The sequence below is a fragment of the Sphaerodactylus townsendi genome, linkage group LG06, assembly GCF_021028975.2.
Source record: "Sphaerodactylus townsendi isolate TG3544 linkage group LG06, MPM_Stown_v2.3, whole genome shotgun sequence".
NCBI lineage: Eukaryota > Metazoa > Chordata > Lepidosauria > Squamata > Sphaerodactylidae > Sphaerodactylus > Sphaerodactylus townsendi.
The window spans coordinates 84,446,781-84,474,680 of record NC_059430.1 but is presented as its reverse complement, the minus strand read 5'-3'; the positions used below and the strand labels follow the sequence as shown (position 1 = coordinate 84,474,680).

Genomic DNA, 27,900 nt, shown 5'->3' with positions numbered 1-27,900 from the left:
CATTCCACGCACTGTTCTTTCCCCCTCCCAGTTGGGGTTGGCTGTCACCGATCTCAAACATCCACTTCTCCTCCGCCCCCCATTCCCAGTCTCTGTCTCTCCTTTCCTGCGGGAATTGGAGGAGGCGGGCTGCACGAGCCTCCAGCGGCCAAGGGGACTCCCAATTGCGTTTGGAGAATGGAGTTTGGCGGAGGGGGGAATGTTGGTAATGCGGCTCCTCCTCCCAAGTAAGCAGGTTCTTGAAGCTTGCCACGATGCCCGCTCGGCTGGGCATTTTGGCTTTTTTGAAAACTCTACACTTGGCCCGCCCGCAGTTCTGGTGGCTGCAATGCTAAAGACATTGAGGCATACATTAAAGGCTGCTCGGTTTGTGCAGAAGCCAAAACCATCCCGGAAAGCCCCATGGACTATTGCAACCTCTCCCGGTAGCTTCCCGGCCTTGGGAAGTCATCTCCATGGATTTCATTACAGATTTGCCCTCGAAAGTCATGGCAACACGGTTTTATGGGTGGTGGTAGACTTATTCTCTAAGCAAGCCCATTTTATTCCATGTGCTTCCATCCCTCTGCTCCCTAAGTTGGCACGGCTGTTTATTCAACATGTTTACCGTCTCCATTCCGCCCCCGTTAAGGTGGTCTCAGACCGCGGCCCCCAATTCATCTCCAAGTTCTGGAAAGCGTTTTTGGGGTTGTTGGGCCGCCGCCGTATCGCCGCCTCTACCACGCTTCAAAGTGACGGTGAGGACGGAGAGAACTTAACAGAACCTTTAGAGCAGTATTTACGTTGTTACACCAACTACCACCAAAGACAATTGGTGCGAAGCTTATTCCGCTTATGGAGTACGCCTACAACAATGCGGTTCATAGTAGTACAAAGAAAACCCCTTTGAAATTGTGTCTGGTCGCTTCCTTCCCGCCGCTGCTACAACTACCCGCAGCTGCCTTGGACCCCCCAGAATTTCAACAATGGATTTCATCCCTAGCCGAGGGATGGAAGTCGGTCCAGACCGCCTTACAACAAGCAAAGGACTCCCAAAAACTGCAAGCGGATAAACACCGCCGGATTTCCCTCTGCGTGTGCGCCCCTGCGTGTATTTATCTACACAACATCTCAGAGACGTGCATAAATTTTCTACATTTGGCAAAAGAATTGTGGGACCCTTTCAAATTACTAAAGTGATTAATGATGTCACTGCCTGCTTTAGATTTGCCTAACTCTCTTAGTAACATCCATCCTGTCTTCCATTCCAGCTGGCTCAAGGAGGCTCCCGCCTCCGATGCCTGGCACGACCCGCCGGGGAGGCCCCCACCGACTATTATTGATGGCCACCAGCACTACTTAAATTGACGCTATCCTCAACTCACGCTTTAATCCCAAACACTTTCAATATTTATTTTCTTTGGTGGGATATTCCTAAGGATATAATCAATGGGTTTATACCGAAAACATTGAAGCCCCCACCCTTATTGCTGCTTTCCACCGCACCTTTCCGCACAAACCTGGGGGGAAGGGGTCTTCTTTAGGGGAGGCAGAGTGTAAAGGATTCAATAGTGTTGCTGGTGAAGTAACCTTGAGTGCATTCCACAGCCCGGGCGATGGGCCAGATGCATCGGCGGAGACTTTATCTCTGCGCGGGAGATGAAGCCTCTGTTCCCATGGGAAGCAGGAAGGGGGGATGGGGTGACTGGTATTATAACCTGTGCTTCTGGCGGGAAGTGTCATTCCTGCCACTGCGTGTACTTGAGCTTTCTAAGATGTCTTAATAAATGGACTTTTACTCTCAAAGCCTTTTATTTCTGCGTCTATGGAATTCCTTACACTATGGCTTCTTGTAAGAATACGTCCCCTCAGGTGAGGTTGGGGAGTCTTGCTACCTTCATGGAAGGCACTACTCAGTTGCACTGTCTGCGTAACTTCAAAGACTATGGATGCCACTGCCAGAGCAGCCTCATCTTTAGCCTGCCTCCTCTGAAGCCCAGCGCTCACCTGGGGGAGCAGAGGAGTTTTCAAAGGCCTTTCCATTTCTCAGCCAGTTGGATTGAGGGGAAACATCTACATCTGAGGAGCCCTCAGCCATGGCAGGTGAATCCCTGACTTCGGACTGACCAGCACACTACACGCTTGCTCACACATCACTATCAGTTTGACTTACTTTCTGATTTCCCTGAAGAGACGTGGCAGTGAAAAGAGAGTGCTTCCTCTTTTATTTATCTCTGTTTCACTCCTTTTTGAATATAGGATAGTCAGTGTAATGATTCGTCTTAGGGAATAGCAATAAACAACATTAAAAGTGCAGCAGACTAAATATTCTATTACCAGCAGCATAAACCAGGAAAAGCTTTGTCAAATACAAATAGCTCAGCAAAACCTACATAAAGAAGATGCTGCAGTAGCAGCTTGAACCATGAGGAATGGCAGAGTATAAACATTCTAATGGTACACCAATGGAATGTTCAGCTCTACCACATACCTCACAATAGGGATTGAACTTTCCCCATAAAACAAGGTCTGCCCCAGTCCCACACTAGTGATTTCCTCAGGACCACATAGCCCTTTGAATCTGCTTTCAATCTCAGACACACTATTTCAGGGAAAAGTATGAAGGGGTTTGGAATTAAATTCGTGGTGAAAGCAAAATATACAAGGAGAAAGAAAGGAATAAATGAACATTATTGTGTACCTATTATTCTTATTTGTAAAGAAAGAAGAGTGGGCATCGCAACATCCCATTTAAAATCTGAGAATGCTAGAAACAGAAATTTGTGTTTACCAGTTTCTCTGGGTGACAGAGTTCTTCAGAAGATCCAAATTTCCCTTTGTTTTTGCCGCCTTAATCCCAGACAAACAGGCACCCATCATCAGGAAAGGCTGTCAGGCTTTTTCTGTCCTGACTCTAAAAACGCTTCAAAGTCTTTTGGAGCGTGAACCATCTGGTGCCACCATGTGGTAGGACAGAAGAGAAAATAAAGATGCAGGAGAGCAAGAGGATGAAATGATGAGGAAGGAAACGGGCAGACCCTGTCCCCCCCAACATACACACACATGAGAAACCAGACCAAGGTCAAATCCCCACTTCCATTTCTACATACCAAACACACGTAGGCTGAATACTAAAAAATGGCAGATAAGTAACAAGAGAATTGGATTCTTCGAGTAACCTGAAGTATTTGAGGAACATCAGTATGTGAGGAACCTTCTTCCATTCTCCTCAGTTCCTGGAGCTGCTTTCTGCAAAAGACTTCTAGAGTTAGTAAGTTTCTAATAACATTTTTGGATCTCAGCTGAATATGACTAAATTCTCAAGTGGAATTGACTGGCTACACTACCTCACTGTGCCTTCCTAGCTGGGTGGAGAGAAGATCCTTGGCACAGGAGAAGCAGTTGACTTGCTTCAGGCAGCAGGGTACAAAAGAGCTTACATGCAGTTCTGTGAATCTTTATGCTAGCTATTGATTTGTTGATCTGGCCATTGCCTCAGTGGTAGGACATTCCAAAGACCCCAGGTTAAAATCCTGGCATTCCTAGTTAAAAGGCTCAGGATGTAAGAAGATGATAAAGATTCTGCCTGAGCCTGTGGAGGTGTTGCCTGTCACAGTAGACATTACTGTCCTTAACAGATGAATTTTGTAACTCTGTAGAAAGTAGGTTCATGAGTATCATGCAAAGAAAATTAATGGAGATACTGTGGCCCACAGTTCTCGCTCTGGTTATGATGTACCTGTCAAGGCTGAAACCGCTCTACAGGAATGTTGTTCCACATCCCGAAACCTAGAACTCTGAGCAACCTGAGCAAAGCAGCCAAACCACTTTTCCATTAGTTTTAAGGTGATTCCTGCTCACATAGTAACCAAATCAAATACAATACAAATATGTTTTATTTACAAAGTTAAAGAAAGCAACATAATTAAAAATCCAGTACATTCTCTGTTCAACCCAGGAGCAACAAAAATATTCAGACTAGCTCATTATATAGTATATGGACTACGTGCAATGCAGATGGTAAATCTTCTGCAAGTGATCTGATAATAGTGAGCAGAATAATCCAAATTGTGGCACAACATAGCATACTACCTAAAGCAGGTAAATGAGCAAAAGAACAAGACAGAGGGAGAGAGAGCCCACCTTACACCCCACTATCCAATTATAGGGTTTGGCCTATGGCATAAGATGATACACATCAACCAGTCAGACCCATCCCCCTTAGGAATTTTCCAGAAAACACAGCAGTTCCTTCTTTTCTTCCTTCCTATTCTTTTACCACAGCCAGGCCAGATTTTCAAATATTACTCCTAATTAATGAGTCCTGCTGCCCAGCCTTGGGAGAAATAAGGCCCAAGGATTCCCAAGGCAGGTGTGCCTGCTTAGCCTGACTGGATTGTCTAATTTTCGAGTTAACCCTCAGTGGCATCACAGTACCATTTCCAAAGGCTCGGGTTTTTGTATATATGGTATTAGACAACTAAAATACATCACAAAAGATTGTTTCTGGAAATGCTTATACTTCAGCTGGTTCCTTGAAATCCACTCTCAACTGTTATGAGTGTGGAGCTGGGCACCACAAACATCAAGAAATGATGGGGCAGATTTAGAGAATCCTGAAGTGAATCCCTTCGGGGATTGGGCGGTCTATGAAATATAATTAATAATAACAACAACTTTATATGCTATTTGCTTCCACTATGTGAAATAACTTCTATGTAGAAAAACATGTCAGTGTCAGCATGGTGTTGTGTTAAGAGTGGTTGATTCTAATCTGGAGAACTGAGTTCAGTTCCCCACTCCTCCACATGAAGCCTGTTGGGTGGCCTTGTGCCAGTAACAGTTCTCTCGGAGCTCTCTCAGCCTATGCAGAGGCAGGCAATGGCAAACCACCTCCAAACATCTCTTGCCTTGAGAACCACAAGAGGTCACTATAAGTCAGCTGTCATTTAATGGCACATATATATACACACATCATGCAGTGGTGGGATCCAAAAATTTTAGTAACAGGTTCCCATGGTGGTGGGATTCAAACTGTGGCATAGCTGCAATGGGGCTGGGCGGGGCACAACGGGGGTGTGGCCGGGCATTCCGGAGACGGGGCATTCCTGGGCAGGGCTGTGGCAAGGACGCAGCCGCTGCGCCGGTCCTTGGGTGGAAAACGAATGGACGCAGGCGCAGGCTGCCACGCACGCCGGTGCACCTCCTGCTAGACTGCTTCAAGAACATAAGAACATAAGAACAAGCCAACTGGATCAGACCAGAGTCCATCTAGTCCAGCACTCTGCTACTCGCAGTGGCCCACCAGGTGCCTTTGGGAGCTCACATGCAGGATGTAAAAGCAATGGCCTTCTGCGGCTGTTGCTCCTGAGTACCTGGACTGTTAAGGCATTTGCAATCTCAGATCAAAGAGGATCAAGATTGGTAGCCATAAATTGACTTCTCCTCCATAAATCTGTCCAAGCCCCTTTTAAAGCTATCCAGGTTAGTGGCCATCACCACCTCCTGTGGCAGCATATTCCAAACACCAATCACACGTTGCGTGAAGAAGTGTTTCCTTTTATTAGTCCTAATTCTTCCCCCCAGCATTTTCAATGGATGCCCCCTGGTTCTAGTATTGTGAGAAAGAGAGAAAAATTTCTCTCTGTCAACATTTGCTACCCCATGCATAATTTTATAGACTTCAATCATATCCCCCCTCAGACGTCTCCTCTCCAAACTAAAGAGTCCCAAATGCTGCAGCCTCTCCTCATAAGGAAGGTGCTCCAGTCCCTCAATCATCCTTGTTGCCCTTCTCTGCACTTTTTCTATCTCTTCAATATCTTTTTGAGATGTGGTGACCAGAACTGAACACAGTACTCCAAGTGCAGCCGCACCACTGCTTTGTATAAGGGCATGACAATCTTTGCAGTTTTATTCTCAATTCCTTTCCTAATTATCCCCAGCATAGAGTTTGCCTTTTTCACAGCTGCCATGCATTGAGTTGACATTCCCATGGAACTATCAACTAAGACGCCCAAATTCCTTTCCTGGTCAGTGACTGATAGCACTGACCCCTGTAGCGTGTATGTGAAGTTTGGATTTTTTGCCCTTATGTGCACCACTTTACATTTTGCTACATCGAACTGCATTTGCCATTTCTTAGCCCACTCACCTAATTTATCAAGGTCCGCTTGGAGCTCTTCGCAATCCTTTGTGATTCTCACCACACTACATAATTTGTTATCATCTGCAAACTTGGCCACCACGCTACCCACCCCTACTTCCAGGTCATTTATGAAGTCAAGGTCAAGTTCTGTGTGCTACTGCTGAGAGGAGGGGCGTAACTAAGGCAAAAATCACGTGGCAAAATCACCAATTAGTAACCCCCTGTCGGCACACACAAATAATTAGTAACCTACTCTCAGGAACCTGTGAGAACCTGCTGGATCCCACCTCTGCACACATGTCTATTTTATCCTTATGGATACCGTTATATAATTAGCTCTATAAAGATGTCAGGGCTAATGATCAGCACATCTGCCATTTTCCTTCCTAGTCATGCCTAAACCTTCAAATTGAGGTCACCTTGAATTGATAAGAGTGATAAATGCATGTATTGTATCTGCTTGTAGATAAACCTATGCAATTTGTCAAGCAGTTGCCTATAAAAGGCCCTGTCTGTGTAGTACTTGGATTGTAATTATTCAACCATGGAGAGAAACAAGCTTCATTTTTTTGCTATTTCACTTGCAGGTAAGCTGTTCAATTACACTTTTGTTCAGACCGAACTGAACTGAAGAGTTCAGTTTGGATATGTAGGATTAAACTCAGGGGCACATACATAGCATAGCATTATTGTGCAAACAGGCCTGACCAGACCTGGCCATCTGTGATCAGGTCTGACTCTTGGGTGTGGTTTTTTAAGCATACAAACTATGGTAAGCAGGAACTTAACTCCTAGGCTGTTTTTCCTGAGGAACTTCTCCCATCACAAAACAGTTATTAGTTCCATCTGGGGAAATAAAGATAGATACTGAGGCTCATCTTTAGAGGAGGGCTTAGGTGAGGAAAGAGGCCTAAAAAGAACCCATTTGCCCCTATTCTCCTGTTCATACCATAAGTTTGTAGTCCTCAGTGGTGGTTAACCATTGTCCAAATAAAAACATGGATTTCCTACATCTTGTCTGGGAATTGATTCTTGGAGCCACACAAAGTAGTCCAGAATTAGTCTTGTTTCCTGTTCCTGTAGGGCCTGCTTGAAGGGATGCAACAGAAAGGGAGGATTTGGCTCAGTACAAGACCTGTACAGATTTGAAACTTTTATGTGTTCTTTAATATTAACTAAAATGCTTTTTTAACTAGCAGCTGCCTTTCAGAAAATACAGTCTGAATACTCCATCTTCAAAGGAAAATGATAGGCAGGTCTGCACAGAGCGCTTTTGAGACATGTTGATTGCACTGTGATTTGGAGCCATTATGCTTTTTGGTCCTTTCCTTTGGTTTTTACATGCTGTATCAGCTATGGTGGATGCGAGTCAGGTTGCGGAATTTGGAGAGAGATGCAGGTGAAAGATGATGAAGTGAGGTAGCAGGATTGCTCAGTATTAGTGTGACTTCTTATTAGGATGTAATAGAAGTCTGCAGAACTGCTTGAGCAGGAGTTCTGGAGGTCCTCATCAGATGGTCATAGGTAACCCCCAGTCATCCTTTCTGTCCTCCTCTTATTCAATACCCACATAAAGCTGACAAAGCAAAGTAATACAGAGCTTTGGACTTGGGTTCCATAGGTTACTAGGGTTGCTAGACCAATGGCTGGAACCAGCAAGACCAACCAGCAAGACCAATGCAGCCAGCAACCAGCAAGACCAATGGCTGGCAACCATCATGAAAGCCTTCTAGCCTGAAAGTGACATCGCACTGTTCTATGATTCAGAGGAAACTTACCATACAGTTTCCATTGAATTCTACAGTGGTGTGATGTCACCTCCAAGTGTGTCCCAGAAATGACATCATGCCATTACTGCAACTCTCATTTTAAAATTATTTTTTACTCCTATCCAGTCTATCAAACAGTGGTGGGAGTAGGGATTTGCAGTGTGATTTGCAGTGTGAGGATTCCAGTGTGAGGATTCCAGTTGGGATTTGCAGTGTGAGGATTCCAGCTACATTGAGAGACCTAGCAAGCCTAACTAGTTCACTGATATCTGGTTGACTTTTCTGTGAGTACAGGTTTCTTTATATGTTCAGTGCCCAGCCAAGGTTGGCAGGTTCACCAAGTGTATGTGTGCGTGTGGGGGGAGGGGGGGGGACAAAATTTGATCAGTCCTAATCACCTTGAAGGCCCATGTAGCTGTGCCAGTTCCCAGAACCTGGGAAGTTTGTTATATTCAAGGTGAGCCAATAGAGGCTGGATCTCTGTGACTGATGTAAAGATGACTTTAGATATTTTCAGATGTTACAGCCAGGTACCCTGGGTGCCCATTAACAGGACTATTTGCTGCCTATGCGCAGTCACCTTCTTGCATAAAGAAACACTTGGATTTTCACATTCATGCACCATGCGTAAGCTGTACAACTAGGGAAATCCATGCACTGCTTTCTTCATGCATAATGTGAATATCAGGACGATCACAGGTAGTGTGTGGTCCAATAAACAGGCTCCCAGTGTGCATGACTGTAACTTGTAAAAGGGTTAATCCTGTGATATGTGAAGATACAGATAGTCCAATGTTTAGCAAACCTCTGGTCAAGCAAAATTGCTGTGTTGGGATCTAGCTATTTATCATTGTACCCCTCTCTTCAGAGAAGATGAATCCACTGTCAAGGTCTTAGCTGAGGTGGGGAAAACAAGCAAAATGGTTTCTACTTCTAACCTGAAATTATTTCAATCTGTTACTGAAAGGATAGTGTGTAGAGGTTTAAAAGATGGAATGAGATGTTTTGGAAAGGTGGATGATGCCAAGCGCCTACCTGTAAAATGCAATCTTCCAGCTACATAGGAATGTATAATTTAAATTTTAATTTACCTGTACTAGGAGATCTTGATGCTAGGTACACATGCATGCACAATTGTAATTTAGATCCTCTGAGCCTAGCACAGAGGGAGAGTCAGCACACAGCACCACACTCCTGCATCTGTTTTTCTGTTCTACACTTTAACACATTATTTGTGTCATAGGCAGAGATGATGTTAAACACATGTTCTGATGTACTGAAGCATTCATAATATATACTCCAGGCACCTTCACAATGAGCAGAGCTTAATTTTGGATGCAAAATTAATGACCTAGGTGCGATGTTAATGTGCAGCATTGATGCACAGTATGGTGTTGAACTTGAGTCTTCCAGATCCTAGCTCAACCGTCTCACAACTGCACCAAGTTAGCACTCTTTTGAGTGTGAAATGGAGGGCAGACCAGCATATATCAACCGGATCTCCTTGAACAATGGATGGGATAAAAATTGGCAAAATGAAATTTAAAAAATTATAATAAAGTCAGAGAGCAATATAAAAGAGATAAAGGAATAATCACATCCTATGCACATTTACTTGGGAGCACATCCCAGTGAACTCAGTGGGCTTGACTTCTGAGGACATTTACAAATGCGTGTTTTAATTTCCCATGAAGTTCGTTTCAGAGGGTAGCTGGTTGGCATGCAATAAAACTTGTGTCTGACAAAGGGAGCTTTGATTATCAAAAACTTATACTCTGAAACTTGTGTTGATCTCTAAGGTGCTACTGGAATGAAATCTATTTTTTTTTCCAGAGAAAACCACTAGTGGGCAGCACAAGCTTTGGTTAATTTCAGAAAACAGACGCTTCTTTAGTGCAGACCTAAAACTGGAATGCTATGAAATTGGTTTGTTTTATTGATGTTTTACTAGGATTTGAGAGTATAGGGGAAGAAGCCATGTGGGACATGACTTCATTTGCTCACAGCAAAGTGTTTTTGTTAGAAAAGAGGGATGCAATAAATCTATATTCTAATAGCCAAGTTGGCCAAATTTGAGGATACTTGTTCTGTGACTGGAGCTGTGCATGGGTAAGGCAGTTCCTTCTACAAACTCGGAAAGGACCCCAGGCTTGCAGAAAAGTCTGAAATCTAGAAAAAAATACATTGGACAGTTTTAAAACCTGAAAATGATAAAAGGGGCACCCAAGTTTTAAGCCATGCATTCCCTCCGTGGCTGTTGCTAGGCAACCACAGTACGTCAGGCTGGGCTTCAAGCAGGGGGAAAAGGCAGTGTCCTTCCTGGACACATTTTGACCTTTGAGGGAGGACAAATCGGGGCCTGGCATAACTAGGATTGCCAATTTCAGGTTGGGAAATTTGTGGATGTTTTTTGGTGGAGGCTGAAGGGGGCAGGATTTGGGGAGGGACCTCAGCCAAATGAAATGCTATGGAGTCCACCCTTCAAATCAGTCACTTTCTCCAGAGGGATAGATCTTTGTTGCTTGAAATTAGTTGCAATTCTAGGCTATCTTCAGGTTCCACCTGGAGGTTGGCAACCCTAGAGTTGTCAGTGACTACAGGTATACTTGATACCACCCAACCTAAATTTTCATCTAGGTGTGGCCACATTCTTCTGTTCAACTACTGCCACCCTATGAAAGTCAGTGTGGTGTAGCAGTTAGAGCTTCAGAGACCCAGGTTCAAATCCACATCTTGCAGTCAAATAATCTGCCTCACAGGATTGTTGTGTGGATAAAAGCACAGGAAAATAATAGAAGCTTCTTTGTTCTCCACTGTGGAGAAAGGTGGGGTATAAATGAATTCGATAAATAATAAATGTGGCTGAAGGTGGGAATAAGACTGGAGCACTGTGGTGGTTGCTGAAAGGCACATCCCTATGGTCTGGACTCTACATTACAGTAGTAATGTATGAAAATGCCAATCTGGATGTAGAGTTTTGGGCTAGCAGCCCCGATGGAGGAAAGATGGTGATATTAGTCTAGTTAAACTATGATTTGCTCCACACAAATGGTTTGTATAAGAACCATTTCCAGTTGGTGCTAACACACTGAGAATTCCGGTCATGTGTCAGCACTCGAGTAAAGTCAACTTTTGTTAACCTTGATGTAGCAGGGAAAATTAAGATAGTGTGGACCTGAGCTGTTAGGCTAAGTTGGGTTTTTCATTATCCAGATTTAAGGTAAAAATGAATAGATCTGAACAGTGGTGGGATTCAGCAGGTTCACACCATTTCGGCAGAACTGGTTGTTAAAATGGTGCTTGTAGACAACCAGTTCTTAAATTATTTGAATCCCACCACCGCAACAGGTTGTTAAATTATTTGAATCCCAACACTGGATCTGAAGTTACTGTGGTCAACCAAGGACAACTTTCTCAAGAGCAACAATCCTCTTGAGCAATTTCCTTTATAATAATTTCAGGAAAACTGGTTATTTTTGAGCATTTCAATCCACTAATTCTCTTTCTACCATATATTAGTTCTAGCTCAAGCTTTTACTGCAAGCACTTGTCCAACATCTGTCTCTGAAGACCTTCGTCAAAATTGCCACCCGGAACCTGGTGCCACAGAAGAAGCCTGCTTAAATCGTGGATGCCAGTGGTGTGAAACAAGTAGCCCAAATATTCCAACTTGCTTCTATAACGGGGGCCAGTTCAGTTACTCTCTGGCTGGAGAGCCAGAAAAGACAGCTACAGGCTGGAGGTAAAGAAAATCTATGGTTCTTGCCTTCCTTCTCTGTCTCTTAATATTTTCTATACAACATACTGTGCTTTCCAGTTATCTGATTGCAATACATTTCAAATTTCCATGATATTCTCCGACATAGGGATTTCATGACTGTGTAGGAGACAATTCCTTTGCAGATGCTTTGATATGTACATAACATAAACTACAATGGAACAGTGTGGCCATGTCAACTGTGCATGGATGTCTGTACAAAGAAAAGGTTACAAAACTATTAATTCATTATATCCCACCCAAGTGTTACATAACACTCAGGCAGTGAAACGAAGAAGCGAGGCACTATGTGCCATCTCTGCATAATTTTAAGTTGTTTAGACGGTACAAACTTTATATGTTTTATTATGATTTTGAAATTGTTCTTAAAATTTGGTTGTGAGCCACCCTAAGCCTGCCTGGTGGGGAGAGTGGAATATTAAACTGAATGAATAATAATAGCAACAACAACAACACAGTAGGAGTAACAACAAATTTTAAAGTAGCTTTAAAAATTGGTATCAAGGGAAATAATTATTTAGAAAGGGATGCAACTTGAGATGAACAGAAAACCTTGATCACTAAGCAGGTGGCATCAATATTTGTAAAGATGATATAAGTGGGCTTCATGCCTAAGCTTCATGGGGCTGCACAGGTCTTAGTGAACAGGGAGAGCCATCTTCTTCCACTTTGGGAAATGTTTGAGCCATATATCACATTGCAGATGTGCTCCTTGTCATTGAAAAGCATTGGTCTACCTCTGGTAATGTACAGCTCCATGTTCTCCAAGCGCCTATTAGAATCATGAGATGGAGCACAATGATGAGAAAATTGTTTATGGACGGGCCCCTTGTTAAAACATACACTTCTTTTGACAGCAAGTGTTTCAGACAGATTAAGCTATAAAATTTGATTAAGTTTTCACAAACAGAATCAAAACACAATTATTCTGAGTGGAAAAAAAATTAGATGGGACTCAGAATAATAATGAACAAATCTTCCTGATGTGCCTTTTTCTACTTGGAGGTGTAGTCATGTGAATTACGGTTGAATTATGAGAACTTATGCATAGAATATTGCTTTTGAAGGTCTGGGTTCAAAACTTAATTTAGTTAGAGGTGCCATGTTTTGTGTGGGTTGTAAAGGATGCCAGAAATTTCATATAACTCTTGTCTGAAAACCTCTCTCTGTAGGATATGCTTAGATACACAAATGTTTTGTTAGGCCATGATACTGGGTTGGTAGATGCAAAAGTAGAATAGTTTATTAGTTCTTGGATGGTGGGTTGTTCATGAGGACAGTGGGCTTTGAAACTGAATGAGTCTATATATTTTCTAGGGTTCTTTTGTCAAGACGTAGAGCACCAACAGGCTTTGGAAAGGACATTTCTCAGATAGTATTGCTTGTGGAGTTCCAGACAAAAGACAGACTCAGGTTTAAGGTAAGTACAAACCAGAAAAGTCAGTTATGTAATTGGTACTTGTCAGCCTGCAAATAACTTTTTTATAGTTTTGCTGATTTTTATTTGGAAACAGATTGATGATCCTAACAACCAACGATTCAAAGTACCTCTCAACATTGAATCCCCTCCTCATGCGGTTGCTGACACCAGCTACGATGTTGAATTTGTGAATGATTCATCTCTCCATTTTAAAATCATTAGAAAAGCCACAGGAACAGTGCTGTGAGTACAAGATATATTAAGCTGGGCCAGGGGGATGTCGTTTAAAGAAGTGACAGAGCTGAGACGAACACTATATCTCATGCGTTACTGCTGGGATCAGCAGGAAAGGGGGGGGGTTATTCTATTTCCACTGAGCACAAGTTTTATTTGTCACCAAAATAAATTAGTCCATGCCTTTGCTGAAAGTACATTTCTGTAGATGAGAATGCCATGTGCATGCGCAAATGAAGAAGGATGGAGAGTAGCCAGAATGATGGAGTTTTGAAGGTGGGGAACGCACTCCCTGTCTTCCTCTCCATGCATCTAGTCATTTGGGGAAGAAGCATCTGAGTACTAAGAAATGCATCAGCAGATAAAATGGCACCTGGGGGCACCAAGTTGGAAACCACTGTGACAACTAAAGGTGATTGTGAATGATCAATTCTGAAGAGAAAATACTGTAAAAGTAATTGATGTACATAGTTGCCTTCCACCACTAACCTTTTGTACACCAGGTTCCCTGTCACCTGCATGTCTCCCACACACACCAATGACTTCACAGTGGGTGGGTATCTATGTATGCACACAATGAGGCATGCCTTGAGTGACACTCTTCAGAACAATAGAGAAACCTGCTTATTGCAGGGGATCTTAACATATGCAGAGTTCTGGAACAGGAAGTTCTACTGGACGTCCCTGAAAGTAAAACTGCCATTTGACAACAAAATGTAATTTTTATAATCTTTCTTTCGATTCAGTAGTTGAAGAATAAGATATTTGTGTAGAGTGTCACTTTTGTGACTACATAATATACCTTATATTCTAAGTATATTAAATAGCCTCTTCTGTTATTATTAAACCTAATTTAAATTAATGAGAATTACTTACATATGAGGAGGAAGATGATTTGGGTGGCTAGCCACTACGGAATAGTGTATTTGGCAATGCATTGCAAGAAAAGAAACTTTAGTTATCAGCTATCAAGCATGACAAAGAGCAATTACCATCTAGAAATCTAAAACAATGTGCAACTTATTAAAATTAAAGCCCATTGTTTACATGGGCAAACTGAAAGTCTTTCATATATTCTAAATTTAGGAGGGGGGAAAATCCTGACATGAGACAAAATTTACATCATAGTACAGTTAAATGAAAATGAGTGTATTTATTTGTGAAAGTAGTTAGTTTTGTTCATATCTGGCAAGAATACCTTGGGGTACTGCTTACACTCCAAAACCACTGCAGTAGTCATGTTGAATGAAATCTGGGTCTGGGGCTCTTACGCTGTTTGTTCTTTATATAGTTACATTGAGGGCACAATAGGAAATATTAGTTGTGACTACATTCAGTGGCACAAGAGCTAATTGCCAAGAAATAGCAGCTCAAGGCATTGTGCCACTCAAGTCCCCTCCTCCCATTCTGCCCTGCTGAGTCAGGTGGATTCTGGAGGCAGTGGATCTGCAGCCCACTTTGGGTCCAACTGGGCAGCAGCATAAGTATGCACACTCAGGGTCTTCACTTTTTTCCATGCTGCCCCTGCCAAATTGATGTCTCAAGCTGCCATTTGAGGGTCAAACAGAGTCTGCTGCTGACTGAATGCAGCACTTCTTGCTTCTTCAAACTGACAGATTTTCCAAATTGTGAAACAATCTGAATGGCTGGACAAGTTGTGCTAAACCTTTTCCCCCTTTTTTGTATTAATTGTTTTAGCTATAAACTGTTTTGAAAATCTCCTGGTTACAAGCAGTATATACTGTTTCCATATAAATGTCCATTCTAGCTGAGGCACCCTTGCAAGCAGATATTTGAAGAAGTTTGTACCGCAGGGCAGCGAGATCATACAATACCTTTAGACAATTATATATATTTTTACTTGTCAAGAGAACATACTCCAAGAGTAGTTTTATGCACATAATTTTTTCACATATGTAAGATTCAACAAATACAATTTCACAAGTATCTTGTGGCAGCTAAATGGCACTTCTTAAAATGTGAATTTGATGGCATGACTATATTTTAAAAGATATTTTGCTGCAGTATAGAAAAACTAGGGGGCAACCTTGGATAATATGTTGAATTGGTTGCAAAGCAAGATGCTCAGAAGCATATTGCTTGTGAGGAAAACAGAATCTCTACATCTCCTGCTTATGTGTGTTCTTCTAAAATCTATTTACGTTTTTAAAATAATAGTTTCTACCAGAGAAGATGTTATGAATGAAAGATTTATTGTATGAAAATACCTATAAGTTTTCATGTAATATGAGTACAGGAAAATATAAATGGCACATTGACACATTTAATCATTCGTATTTATTAAAATACCCTGCCTTATTCAAAGTGTCTGACAATTCCTGGATTTAAAATTTACAAAATGCAATAAAAAACCAATTAGCTTCCACCAAGAAAATTCCCCCAGCTTAAACGCCATGAAAGGTCCATTAGAATAATGCCTCCTGATTTTTTTTTGGATGACGTTTTCAATCACCTTCCACAGGAACCCTCCTCTACAAGTTGAGAGCAACTATAGAAATGCTGGCAGAGCTCTAGTAGATGCTAAGTAGGTAGTATTGCCAGGCCTGCTGATGGAACTGGGACATGGGGGTGGGGAGGGGAGTGAGGTGACTATCAGTAATGGTATCTGTGGCTAGAACCTCTCTTTAGCCCCACTCAGTTACGTTTAGAAAGACTGGTGAAGAAAAGAATACCGACGACTCAGGATTTAAAAGAAAAGAAATACTTTTTACTGTGTAGAATCAACATCTCCCACAGGATGATCTCTTTAAGAGAGGCCCACCCAGCCAGATAAAGACCTTTATCTTTTATAGATACAAAGAATAAATACGTCCCAATTCAAACCCATCCCCTTACATGCATACGTACCCCCTATGATCATATTTCTCCAAGATCCAGCCCTCATGAGGTAAGTTGAAATCAAAATGACCCTTCTGCCTCTCTGAACAAAGACAGCATGGTGCCTCTCTCTTCGAAGTGAGCTAAAAGGGTGTCTTAGGCATGAACACTGAGGGATGGGTGAACCAAGGGAGAGACATCTCCAGTGTAAAAAGATTTCACATACATACAACTTATTTAAAACGTTAAAAATGATTATAACAATTACTATAATATGTGATTATTCTAAACTACATTTTGTATATTTCACTATCATTTCAGTGTTCATGAAAATATAGAAAAATACAATTTCACTGTTCCTACAAGTTTCATGTCTCCTTTGACTTCTGACCTCTTGACCCTGTAACATGCTGTACCACATTCTTTAGTGATGAGTTTTTTCCTGCATTTTAACTTCTGACTAGTTGACCTATAGAAAGAGAAAATCATCTTGAATCTTGGGTCATTTTGGTTATATGGGCCCCTTATATTCTTTAATATCAAATACAATTTTCAGGCACTATCTCCTGTCCCACAGGTGTGACATTACTTACAGGGGAAACCCCCCATAAGTGTCACATCTGTGTAGGACTATCTGAAAAGTCTCTGGTTACAAGGCTTTCTCTGGAATTGATGACATTCCACTGGCCTAACAAGCTTTAATTTTTTTTTCTCCTGCTGCCATTCTGAGCAGCAACAGGAAGCTAGAACTAATGACAGGAGCCCACCCCAACCCCACACCAACTGAATGAGCATGGGGAAAAGTACCTGTAGATTGGGCAGGAGGAGGTAGACCTGCAGAAGGCAGGATTTGAGTAGAAAATGGAGGGGTCCTCCACAGAGTACAATGCTATCCTCAAAGGCAGCCATTTTCTCCAAGAGAACTGATCTCTGTTGTCTGGAGAACAGTTTAAATAGCAAATGATTCCTAGACCCCACCTGGAGATTGGCAAACCTACCTACAGGTGTTCTTAAGCAGAGCAACAACTAAAATGTTGTATTTATTAAATCTATTATCAATTAATATGGATTTCAGTCCAAGGGAAATCATCATAGATTGTTCTTAAGCCCATTTACTTGTTTCCGATAGTCTTCCCAGAATACACTGGGGAAGGAAGTAGAGGAATAAAGATGGAAATGAGCTTGCTCATTTCAAGCTACAGCCTCAAATGGGGTCTTCTCTGCTGAACCAGGGTGTCAGTCCTGGTGGCCCCACTGCCACCCCCACTGCTTCTGTTCAAACTAGAATCTTTTCCACACTAGAGGAGAGCAAAGAGGGAAAGCCTGAACATAACACTTCCTCTGTTCTTCTTCTAGGCGCCCACCTGTATGAACCAGAATGAACCAATGATGCAGTTAGTTAACAACTAACATTCTGTGGTTGGCATGTATTTCTCTTGTTTGATTGTGGGCTTCTGTTTAGAACTGGCAATTGAAACTAAGCCTGCCAAAGCCCCTAAGCCTGAAGTCAGTGGCACTTAAATACTTAACTGGGTACTTATGGTTGTAATCCTAAACATAGTAAAAGGCCCATGGAACACAATGAGAATTTCTTCTTGCACAAGGCATTGCTCAATATCCCTAGGGACGGGTATAGGGACATGGGGTGGTGCATGCTGTTGGCTGTGCCCCTACTTCATTTCCAGGAAGTTCCCTGGAAGTATGTTAGACTGAGAATAAGTAACTGACACATGGTCACCAAGCAAGTTTCCATGGCAGATTGAGGATTGGAACCTGGGTCTCCCAGATTTATAAAGTTGACAGGCAAAAGGTTCAGGACAGACAAAAGGAAATACTTCTTTACTAAAAGGGAATTAATGTGTGGAATTCACTGCCAGTGGATATAGTGATGTCCCCAAACATAAATTACTTTAAGGGGGCTAGACAGATCCCTAGAGGAGATATTCATCAATAGATACTGGTAAAGATGTCTAAAGTAAAATTCCATTTCCAGAGGGAGTGAACTTCTGGACACTATTACTAGGAGGCAGCATCAGGGCCTTGGCCTCTATGTCCTGTTTTTTGGCCACTGTGTGCAACGGGATGCTTGACTAGGTGGACCACAGGCAGGTTTGATCCACTATGGCTGTTCTTATGTTGTTTTTTTCTCAAGTCATATTCTGGATAAAGATATTTTAGAACTCAGCAGAAATTGGGCATGCTGTAAAACATTTTAAAAGAGCTTGAAAAGCAGGAGCCATTAATAAAAATTCTACAAATCAAGCATTTCAAAAGAAAAAAGATTTGCAACCAGCTGCAGCCATGCAAAACCAACATATTCCAATGAAGAGCTGAACCAATTGTTGATCTTTGAATATATTCTGGAATATAGCTAAAAGCAATCAACGTGCAGCAAATGAGGCTGCCTGACCAGCAGAGAGGAGAACCAGCAGAAAGGAGTAGCAGCAGTGGGAAGAAGACTTGGCCAGGAAGAGCAGAGTGACCTGCTGGTGTTCATTTTGGAGGGCTTTTCTCAAAGCCACAGCTTTTAAAACAGTGTATTTTAACAGGGGTTATCTCTTTTTCTCCTTGTAAGGCTCCTGTGAGCTAAGGCTGCTGAATCTGGAAGGTGGGGCTTAACAGGGGTTAACAGAGTTCATCTCTTGTTCCTCTTTGTCCTAAGAGGTGGGGCTTTTGTCCTGAGAGGTGGGGCTTTAGTTCAATTTTAATTTTAATTTTTTGTTTTTTAAATTAATAAGGACTTATTTGACAGATAGTACGTGCAGATAGCTCCAGGGGGGCACTGACTAAAAGCTTAATATTAAATATCTAAACAAATCAGATATGAAGGCAGAAAGCCAGCAGGGGGAGGGGGACTTTCCAGTGTTTTGCACTGAGTGTCACATGTATGACTATCTGCCACTAGGACAGAAGTCGTGGGTGTGCCCTCGCTGCAATGAGCTCCTGGCACTCAAGGAACGTGTGCGTTCTCTTGAAGCCAAGGTGGCAGACCTGGAGAAGCTGAAAGAGGCAGAGAGGGTGACAGATGAGGCTTTCAGGGACTTAACAGCTGGGTCCCACTCCCAAGGTGACATCTCTTCAGATGTCATGGAGAATGAAGGTCTTGGGGACGGAGGGTGCCAGTCTGAGGTGGGGGAAGATGCTCCCTTAGATGGGATCCCTTCCTTAACTGGTGATCAGCTATCCTCTCGCACTGAGGATACCCCTCAGGGAGGTGGGGGGCTCCTCATAGTGGGTGATTCGATCATTAGAAATGTAGAGAGTTGGGTTTGTGAGAGGCGTGATGACCGCATGGTGACTTGCCTGCCTGGTGCGAAGGTTGCGGATGTCACGCTTCGTCTAGATAGGCTTTTAGACAGTGCTGGGGTGGAGTCAGCAGTTGTGGTCCATATTGGCACCAACGACATTGGGAAATGTAGCCGGGAGGTTCTGGAAGCTAAATTTAGACTGCTAGGAAACAGGTTGAAGTCCAGGACCTCCAAGATGGCATTCTCAGAAATGCTACCCCAGGGGTAGGGAACCTGCGGCTCTCCAGATGTTCAGGAACTACAATTCCCATCAGCCTCTGTCAGCATGGCCAATTGGCCATGCTGGTAGGGGCTGATGGGAATTGTAGTTCCTGAACATCTGGAGAGCCGCAGGTTCCCTACCCCTGTGCTACCCATTCCACGCGCAGGGCGAGCTAGGCAAGCGGAGATACAGGGTCTCAATGCGTGGATGAGAAGGTGGTGTAAGGCAGAGGGTTTCAGATTTGTCAGGAACTGGGGAACCTTTTGGGACAAGGCAGGCCTGTACAAACGGGACGGGCTTCATCTTAACCAAAGAGGAACCAGGCTGCTGGCGCTCAACATTAAAAAGGTGGCAGAACAGCTTTTAAACTGATCACTGGGGGAAAGCCGACAGGAGCTGAGGTGACTTCGGTTCGGAATACAGTATCTATGGGGATGCAGACAGAGAGGGAGGTTTTTCTAAATCAACCACATGCAAGCGAGGAACATAGCAATGTGCATGTGACAAGGGATAGTGTCTGCAAAAGACTTGAGGGTAAAGCACATAAATCCCAGGTTAAGGACAGAGACAGGGTATACAGGTGTCTCTATGCTAATAGTAGAAGCATTCGACCTAAAATGGGGAGCTAGAGTACAGAGTTTTGAAGGAGGACTTTGATATAGTGGGCATTACAGAGACATGGTGGAATGAGGAGAACCAGTGGGATGCTGTTATACCAGGCTACAGGCTCTATAGGAAGGATAGGACAGGGCGCATTGGGGGTGGAGTTGCCCTTTACATCAAAGAGAGCATAGTATCACATAAAATAGACAATGCAAGGGGAGCTGGTTCCCCTACAGAATCACTGTGGATATCAATACCAGGTGTGAAGGACAGTTTAATATTAGGAATATATTATCGTCCCCCAGACCAAAGTGCACAAGAGGATTCTGAGATGGAAAAAGAAATTAGAGAGGCCAACAAAAACAAAAATGTAGTAGTAATGGGTGATTTTAACTATCCCCATATAAACTGGAAAAATGCATGTTCAGGTCATAGTAAGGAGAGAGCATTCCTGGATATGCTAAATGACTGTGGCTTAGAGCAGATAGTTGTGGAACCAACCAGGGGAGAGGTGATCCTAGATCTAATTCTATGTGGGACCCAGGACCTGGTGCAGGAAGTCAGTGTTGTTGAGTCGATAGGGAACAGCGACCACAATGCTGTCAGATTCAGTATCTCAGCATGCGAACAAGTGGCAACTACTAATGTAGTTACATTCGCCTTCAGAAAGGGAAATTTCTCAAAGATGAGGGGGATAGTGCGCAGGAAGCTGAAAGGGAAAATCAAGAGAGTCAAAACTGTCCAGGATGCTTGGAGGTTATTTAAAAACACAGTCTTAAAAGCTCAGCTGGAATGTGTTCCACAGGTTAGGAAAGGCAGCACCCAGTCCAAAAGAAAGCCACCATGGTTAACAAGAGAGGTTGAGGAAATTATCAGAAAAAAAGAAAATGTCTTTTAGAAAATGGAAGTCCAGTTTGGCTGATGAAGAATATGAGAGGGAACACAAATGGTGGCAAAAGAGAAGCAAGTTAGCTGTAAGGGAGGCAAAGGATTATGAGGAACGCATGGCTGCGAACATCAAGACCAGCAACAAACAGTTCTTCAAGTACATCAAAAGCAGGAAGCCAGCAAGGGAAGCGGTAGGCCCGTTAGATGACAAAGGAACAAAGGGTGTGCTAAAAGATGGCAGGGAGATTACAGAGAAGCTGAATGAATTCTTTGCATCTGTCTTCACCCAAGAGGAGGTGAGGAACATTCCTGCACCTGAACCAAGCTTCTTAGGAGGCAAATCCGAGGAACTAGCAAAGATAGTGGTAGACAAGGAAGAAGTTCTGGCAGCCATTGATAAACTAAATGTTACCAAACCCCTGGCCCAGATTGCATTCACCCAAGAGTTCTTAAAGAGCTCAAGCATGAAATTGCTGATCTTGTCACTTTAATATGCAACTTATCCCTGAAATCAGGCTCCATCCCTGAAGACTGGAAGATGGCCAATGTCACACCAATCTTTAAGAAAGGATCTATGGGGGACCCGGGAAATTACAGGCCAGTCAGTTTGACATCTGTTCCTGGTAAATTAGTAGAATCTATCATTAAAGATAAAATTATAAAACATGTAGAAAAGCAAGACCTGCTGAGAAAGAGTCAGCATGGCTTTGCAGAGGCAAATCCTGTCTTACAAACTTACTAGAGTTCTTTGAGGGTGTAAACAGGCATGTGGACAGGGGTGAACCGGTGGACATTGTCTACTTGGATTTCCAAAAGGCTTTTGACAAAGTTCCTCACCAGAGACTGTTGAGAAAACTCAGCAATGAAGGAATAAGAGGGGAAGTCCTCCTATGGATTAAAAACTGGTTGAGAAACAGGAAACAAAGAGTGGGTGTAAATGGGAAGTTCTCACAATGGAGAGATGTTGGGAGTGGTGTCCCCCAAGGATCCGTTTTGGGACCAGTGCTCTTTAACCTATTCATAAATGACCTGGAAGTAGGGGTGGGTAGCGTGGTGGCCAAGTTTGCAGATGATACCAAATTATGTAGGGTGGTGAGAACCACAAAGGATTGCGAAGAGCTCCAAGCGGACCTTGATAAATTAGGTGAGTGGGCTCAGAAATGGCAAATGCAGTTCAATGTAGCAAAATGTAAAGTGATGCACATAGGGGCAAAAAATCCAAACTTCACATACACGCTACAGGGGTCAGTGCTATCAGTCACAGACCAGGAAAGGGATTTAGGCGTCTTAGTTGATAGTTCCATGGGAATGTCAACTCAATGCATGGCAGATGTAAAAAAGCCAAACTCTATGCTGGGGATAATTAGGAAAGGAGTTGATAATAAAACTGCAAAGATTGTCATGCCCTTATATAAAGCAGTGGTGCGACTGCACTAGGAGTACTGTGTTCAGTTCTGGTCGCCACATCTCAAAAACGATATTGAGGAGATAGAAAAAGTGCAGAGAAGGGCAACAAGGATGATTGAGGGACTGGAGCACCTTCCCTATGAGGAGAGGCTGCAGCGTTTGGGACTCTTTAGTTTGGAGAGGAGGCGGCTGAGGGGGGATATGATTGAAGTCTACAAAATTATGCATGGGGTAGAAAATGTTGACAGAGAGAAATTTTTCTCTCTTTCTCACAATACTAGAACCAGGGGGGCATTCATTGAAAATGCTGGGGGGAAGAATTAGGACTAATAAAAGGAAACACTTCTTCACGCAACGTGTGATTGGTGTTTGGAATATGCTGCCACAGGAGGTGGTGATGGCCACTAACCTGGATAACTTTAAAAGGGGCTTGGACAGATTTATGGAGGAGAAGTCGATTTATGGCTACCAATCTTGATCCTCCTTGATCTGAGATTGCAAATGCCTTAACAGACCAGGTGATCGGGAGCAACAGCCGCAGAAGGCCATTGCGTTCACATCCTACATGTGAGCTCCCAAAGGCACCTGATGGGCCACTGCGAGTAGCAGAGAGCTGGACTAGATGGACTTTGGTCTGATCCAGCTGGCTTGTTCTTATGTTCTTATGACATTTTTTGCAGCTGTATTAGAATGTCTGGACAGACACTAAATTGTATCTAACCATGACACAAATCTTTCTATACCTGGTGTACAATTTAAGGGTTGTTGACGAAGATCTCCCTTTGTTCAGCCATTCCTGATTTTTCCAGCTCCCTCTTTTGCACACTGAGAGCCTTTTATATCTTTAGAGAAGACTTTTATTTTGGATAACCTTGTGAAAAATGCCTAATGCTCATTCCAATGCTGTGAGTCTTTTAGCAATTATATAGGGAGTTTCATGCCTCAAATGCCATCTATCTTTATAGGTCGAAGGCTTTCACGGTCAGTTCAACTGGTTGTGGTGGGTTTTCTGGGCTGTGTGGCCATGGTCTGGTGGATCTTGTTCCTAATGTTTCGCCTGCATCTGTGGCTGGCATCTTCAGAGGTGTATCACAGAGGGAAGTCTGTTACACACTGTGTCCAGTGAGAAGGGAATGTTTTAGTGGGGTATATATTGTCCATGTCCCAGGATGGGGAACAATCAGTAAGTGTTTGGGTAGAATTTGCTATGCAAAGGTGTGGTTGATAGTACTGTATTGCAGGTGGGGGTTTTCAGTCCAGGGAGTGATTCACATTTGCATTCCCTGCAGCAGCAGCAGTATTGGTGAATGCAAATCCTGCGTTTGGGTGGAGTCCATTGTCCGTGAACTTAGCATGCCCTTGGGGTTTGCTTTTGCTGTTTTTAAGTACTGGTAGCCAAGCTTTGTTAATTTTCAGAGTCTCTTCTTTCTTGTTGAAGTTGTCTTGGTGTTTGTGAATTTCAATGGCCTCCCTGTGCAGTCTGACATAGTAACCTTCTGAATTGTTCAGAATTTCAGTGTTTTCAAATAAAATGTTATGTCCAGTTTTGTTTAGGACATGTTCTGCTACTGATACACCTCTGAAGATGCCAGCCACAGATGCAGGCAAAACATTAAGAACAAGATCCACTAGACCACGGCCACACAGCCGAGAAAACCCACCACAACCATCTTTATAGGGTTCTGTGAAAAAGTTCAAAATTTTTGCCAGCGATCTTATCAGTGATCTTTGCCAGCAGCTGAAGGCCTTTCTGTTGCATATGGTATACCATTGGCAACAGTGTTGGCCCTTCTTCTAGTGCTGTGTGCTGATGTGCTCAATTTAAAAAAATTAAGCTATATTTTTAATTGTTTAGTTGTTTTAATATTTTACATTCACTGCCTTGTAGCCCCTGATTGGGTGAAAGGCAAGATTCAAATGTTTCAAATAAAATAAATAAAGTATGTAGTGGCTAGGATCTAAGGGATTCAAATCACCATTCTACTGTGAAGTATCCATAGGCCAGTCACCCTCTTTCAGGCTGAGCTACTTTTACAGAGTTGTTGTGAGGGTAAAATAGGGATGAGAGAAACATGTAGGCTGCCCTGCACTTTGTGGAGGAAGAGTGAAAGAGAAATGTGGGATGTATGAATAAAAATGAAAAAAAAGCCCTTTAGAGAGATGTTACATGCTCTATTGATCCTTCTGATTAGTCATTTTAGCTGTGTTACAGGGCGGTTGGCAGGGCTTAGTGGTAGAGCACCTGCTTGCAGGCATAAAGTCCCAGGTTCACTGTCCAACATCTTCAGTTAGAAGGTGATGTGAAAGACCTCAGCCTGAGATCCCAGAGAGCTGCTGCCAGTCAAGGATAGACAACACTGAACTGGACTGAGCAATGATCTGACTTGGCAGAAGGCAGGTTCATGTATGTATTCCTTTTATATGCAAGTCAAATCTCCTCATCTGAAGAAACTTCTTGGGACAAAAAGGCAGTACATTGGAGGAAGACAAGATCTTCCTTGAGGGAGCATTCATCCCTGATAAGATGCTGTTTTCCCTAAGTCTTGCAGCTCCTGCACAGGCTATGTTTACAACCACCCAAGCTTCTGAGCATCAGATGGTACTTGGAGGCTAATAGGCTGCAACTCTGTCATATCAGTTAAGTAGGCAGAGGCTACAGTGTCAAATTGGGCAGACATCAGAGAATGACCTCTGAGGAATATGACAGTTTGATAGTAAAAGAACATGTTAGCAAGATGCTCTGCACATGAATACACGACTCACGAGCCTGTTAGGTCACACTGGAAAGGTTAGGAAACTGTGTGCATTGCTTCTACACATCTGATCCTCAGCCTGCCACTGATCTGTGGAATAAAGTGAATCAACAACAGCACTGCAGTCCTCACAGCTGGTTAATCTTGCTAAGTGCCTGCCGATTATTCCACCCCACCTCCTGCAAGGTATCTCTCTTTTCCCAATCCATTTTCATTGCATGCAGCTATATTCTGCAAAAGCACAGGAAAGGTGTAGATAAGGATCTGCCTTTAATTTTCACCAGCTCTGTATTTATATAACAATGGAGCCAGAGTGAGGCAATTTGTCACCTGTGTTTCGGAGCCAGTGGCTTAGAAAAACAGAGGGAAGACTGACTGCCATTGAATAAGACAGAGAGATAGGCAGGAAAGCAGATGAGTGTCTTGTGAGAGCAACTAAAGACCACAGATCAGGTTGAATAAATTGTAGGATTGAAAGAAGCCATATAATGAATCAGCCAATTGTAGTATCTCCTTTTAGCCAGCTGTTTGGTGCCAAAGCTCAGCAGAAAAGAGGCCAGTAGCTCCTAGTGAAATAGCCAGACAATTAAGTCAGTAGTCCTGATTGTCACAGCCATGTTTAAGATACTACCAGTCATAACGAATGAAATGTTCCTCTAGATACCATGGGCTGGATCCAAAGCTATGTCAGTGGAGTAAAGCTGGTACAGCAGGGCCCCTCTGCTTTACTTCTCCTCCTGTTTCCATTCACTAAACTTCCTGAAAGTACCTCCTGACAGTAAAGGGAACCACCAGAACAGTGTAGGGACCATGTGGGATATGGTATTAATGAAAATCCCCCTCCTGTTCTTCACCAATGGAAGTGTCATTCCAGTGGCATAATACCACCTTTGGATTCCATCCCATGAAACTGGGCATGACTTTGGTATTAAGAAATCTCTCAGACGAAATCAGTGTATCACTAATGATTACTATAGCCCATGAACAAATCTTTCAACTTTGATCATACTGATTGCTCCAGAGCACTTTTGAGTTCAGACTTTGTTGTTTGTCAGTGAACAGGTGATTAAATCCACCACTAAAAAGTTAACACTGTTGTGATGGTAGGGTGAATATAGCCACTCTGCTCAGCAGAGTTTGGAATCTTGCTCAGTCTTAAGTGTCTCTTCCATTGGAAGTTGTCCAAAAGTTGGTGGAAGACCTCACCATCATTATGAAATTGCGTGCTTAAGAATCGCATGTCAGAGGAAACCTTCTTGGGCTGGAGGGATGCTCCAAACTTTACTGAGCAGTGTTGCTGCATCCACCCCATCCTTTTTCTTCTTGTTCTCTTCTTTGGGGCCTGTGTACACAATTGAGTGCACATCTCCCCCATAGTAGCCCCAAGAGGTGGCGACAGTCCCTTTCTGACTCCTCCTGGGGGATGGTCCACCAACTATCCCTCTTCTGACGACCCTCAAGCCACCCGGTTTGAATTGGGCCTTCTTGTTGGCACTTCAAGCGCCTCACAGCATGAATTCACCACTCAGTATCTCCCTCCAACCAGATCCAGTCTATCAGAGTGTCCAAATCGTCCTGGATGAGGGCCTATTGCAACACTTCCCTGTCCAGTCCATCTTTAAACACACTTACAAGCATCATCTCAAACCACCTCCTCACTCAGCTGCCAAATGTATGGATTCCTCAGCATACTCTACCACTGACTGGGACCATTATTTCAGGCCCTGCATGAACTGGCCCAAGTTCTGAAGTTCAGGGCCCCCACTTCCCCTGAAGACCAATGAAACAAGCAACCACCTCTCCCTTTAGAAGTGCCCCCACATGGCACAAACTGTCATACCCTGAACTGGATCAGGGCCTACTGCAATGCTTCCCCATCCAGTCCATCTTTAAATACCCCTGAAGCTGATCATGATACTGTGTTACATTTGTAAAATCCTTTACTACAATTACATAGTAATAAAAGAGAACGATGGGACATTATTTGAATTCTGTGCCATTGTTTCAGTGCCCAAACAATATTTTTTCCATTAGAAATCAGGGAGGGTACCATTTGTAATACAAGTCAGACAATCTTACTCTAGCCTAGCAATTCCTCTTGTACTTCAAACAAACAAGACTTTGTTAAATATTGCAGCCAAGAATGCCAGAAACAAACACCAAATCTAATAAAAATCTTTGCTAATTTTCAGTTTGCTGCTCCAGAGTCCATTTGTTCTCTAGAGATTGTTGTTGCAAACATAGCCACAGCTTGCTGTCTGCCTCAAGGAAAAGCTATTAGAATGATTGAAAATGCCATTGTTTTAAGCTGCAGCTTCATTGGAAAGCAAAGCAATTGCAGAGTGCCATTTGTATAGGCCCAATACAGCCATTCTTTTTGCTTGATTTTTTGGCGAAGGAGATGATTTGATTTGTTTTTATTTGAATTCGGTGTTGTAGAACCGGGATTAATGCAATGATGTGGCCTTTTTTAATCTAACGGAGGCATTTTTCTAGGTAAGGATATATTCAGAATGAGTCTGTCACTGTTAGAGAGACTCTTAAGAGGAGAATGGTCAATGTGTACTGCTTAG

At 43.0% G+C, this 27,900-nt stretch overlaps 1 protein-coding gene across 1 annotated transcript in view; it reads left to right on the top strand.

Annotated features, from left to right (window-relative positions):
* The first annotated feature begins 6,671 nt into the window (after positions 1–6,671).
* The window catches only part of LOC125435391 (maltase-glucoamylase-like), a 103,974-nt gene continuing 82,745 nt past the window's right edge, over positions 6,672–27,900 (top strand). Inside the window, exons 1-4 of the mRNA XM_048501591.1 lie at positions 6,672–6,714; positions 11,416–11,638; positions 12,992–13,094; positions 13,189–13,337. Coding sequence (XP_048357548.1) covers positions 6,672–6,714; positions 11,416–11,638; positions 12,992–13,094; positions 13,189–13,337 — 518 coding nt within the window. The remainder of the gene's footprint in view (positions 6,715–11,415; positions 11,639–12,991; positions 13,095–13,188; positions 13,338–27,900) is intronic.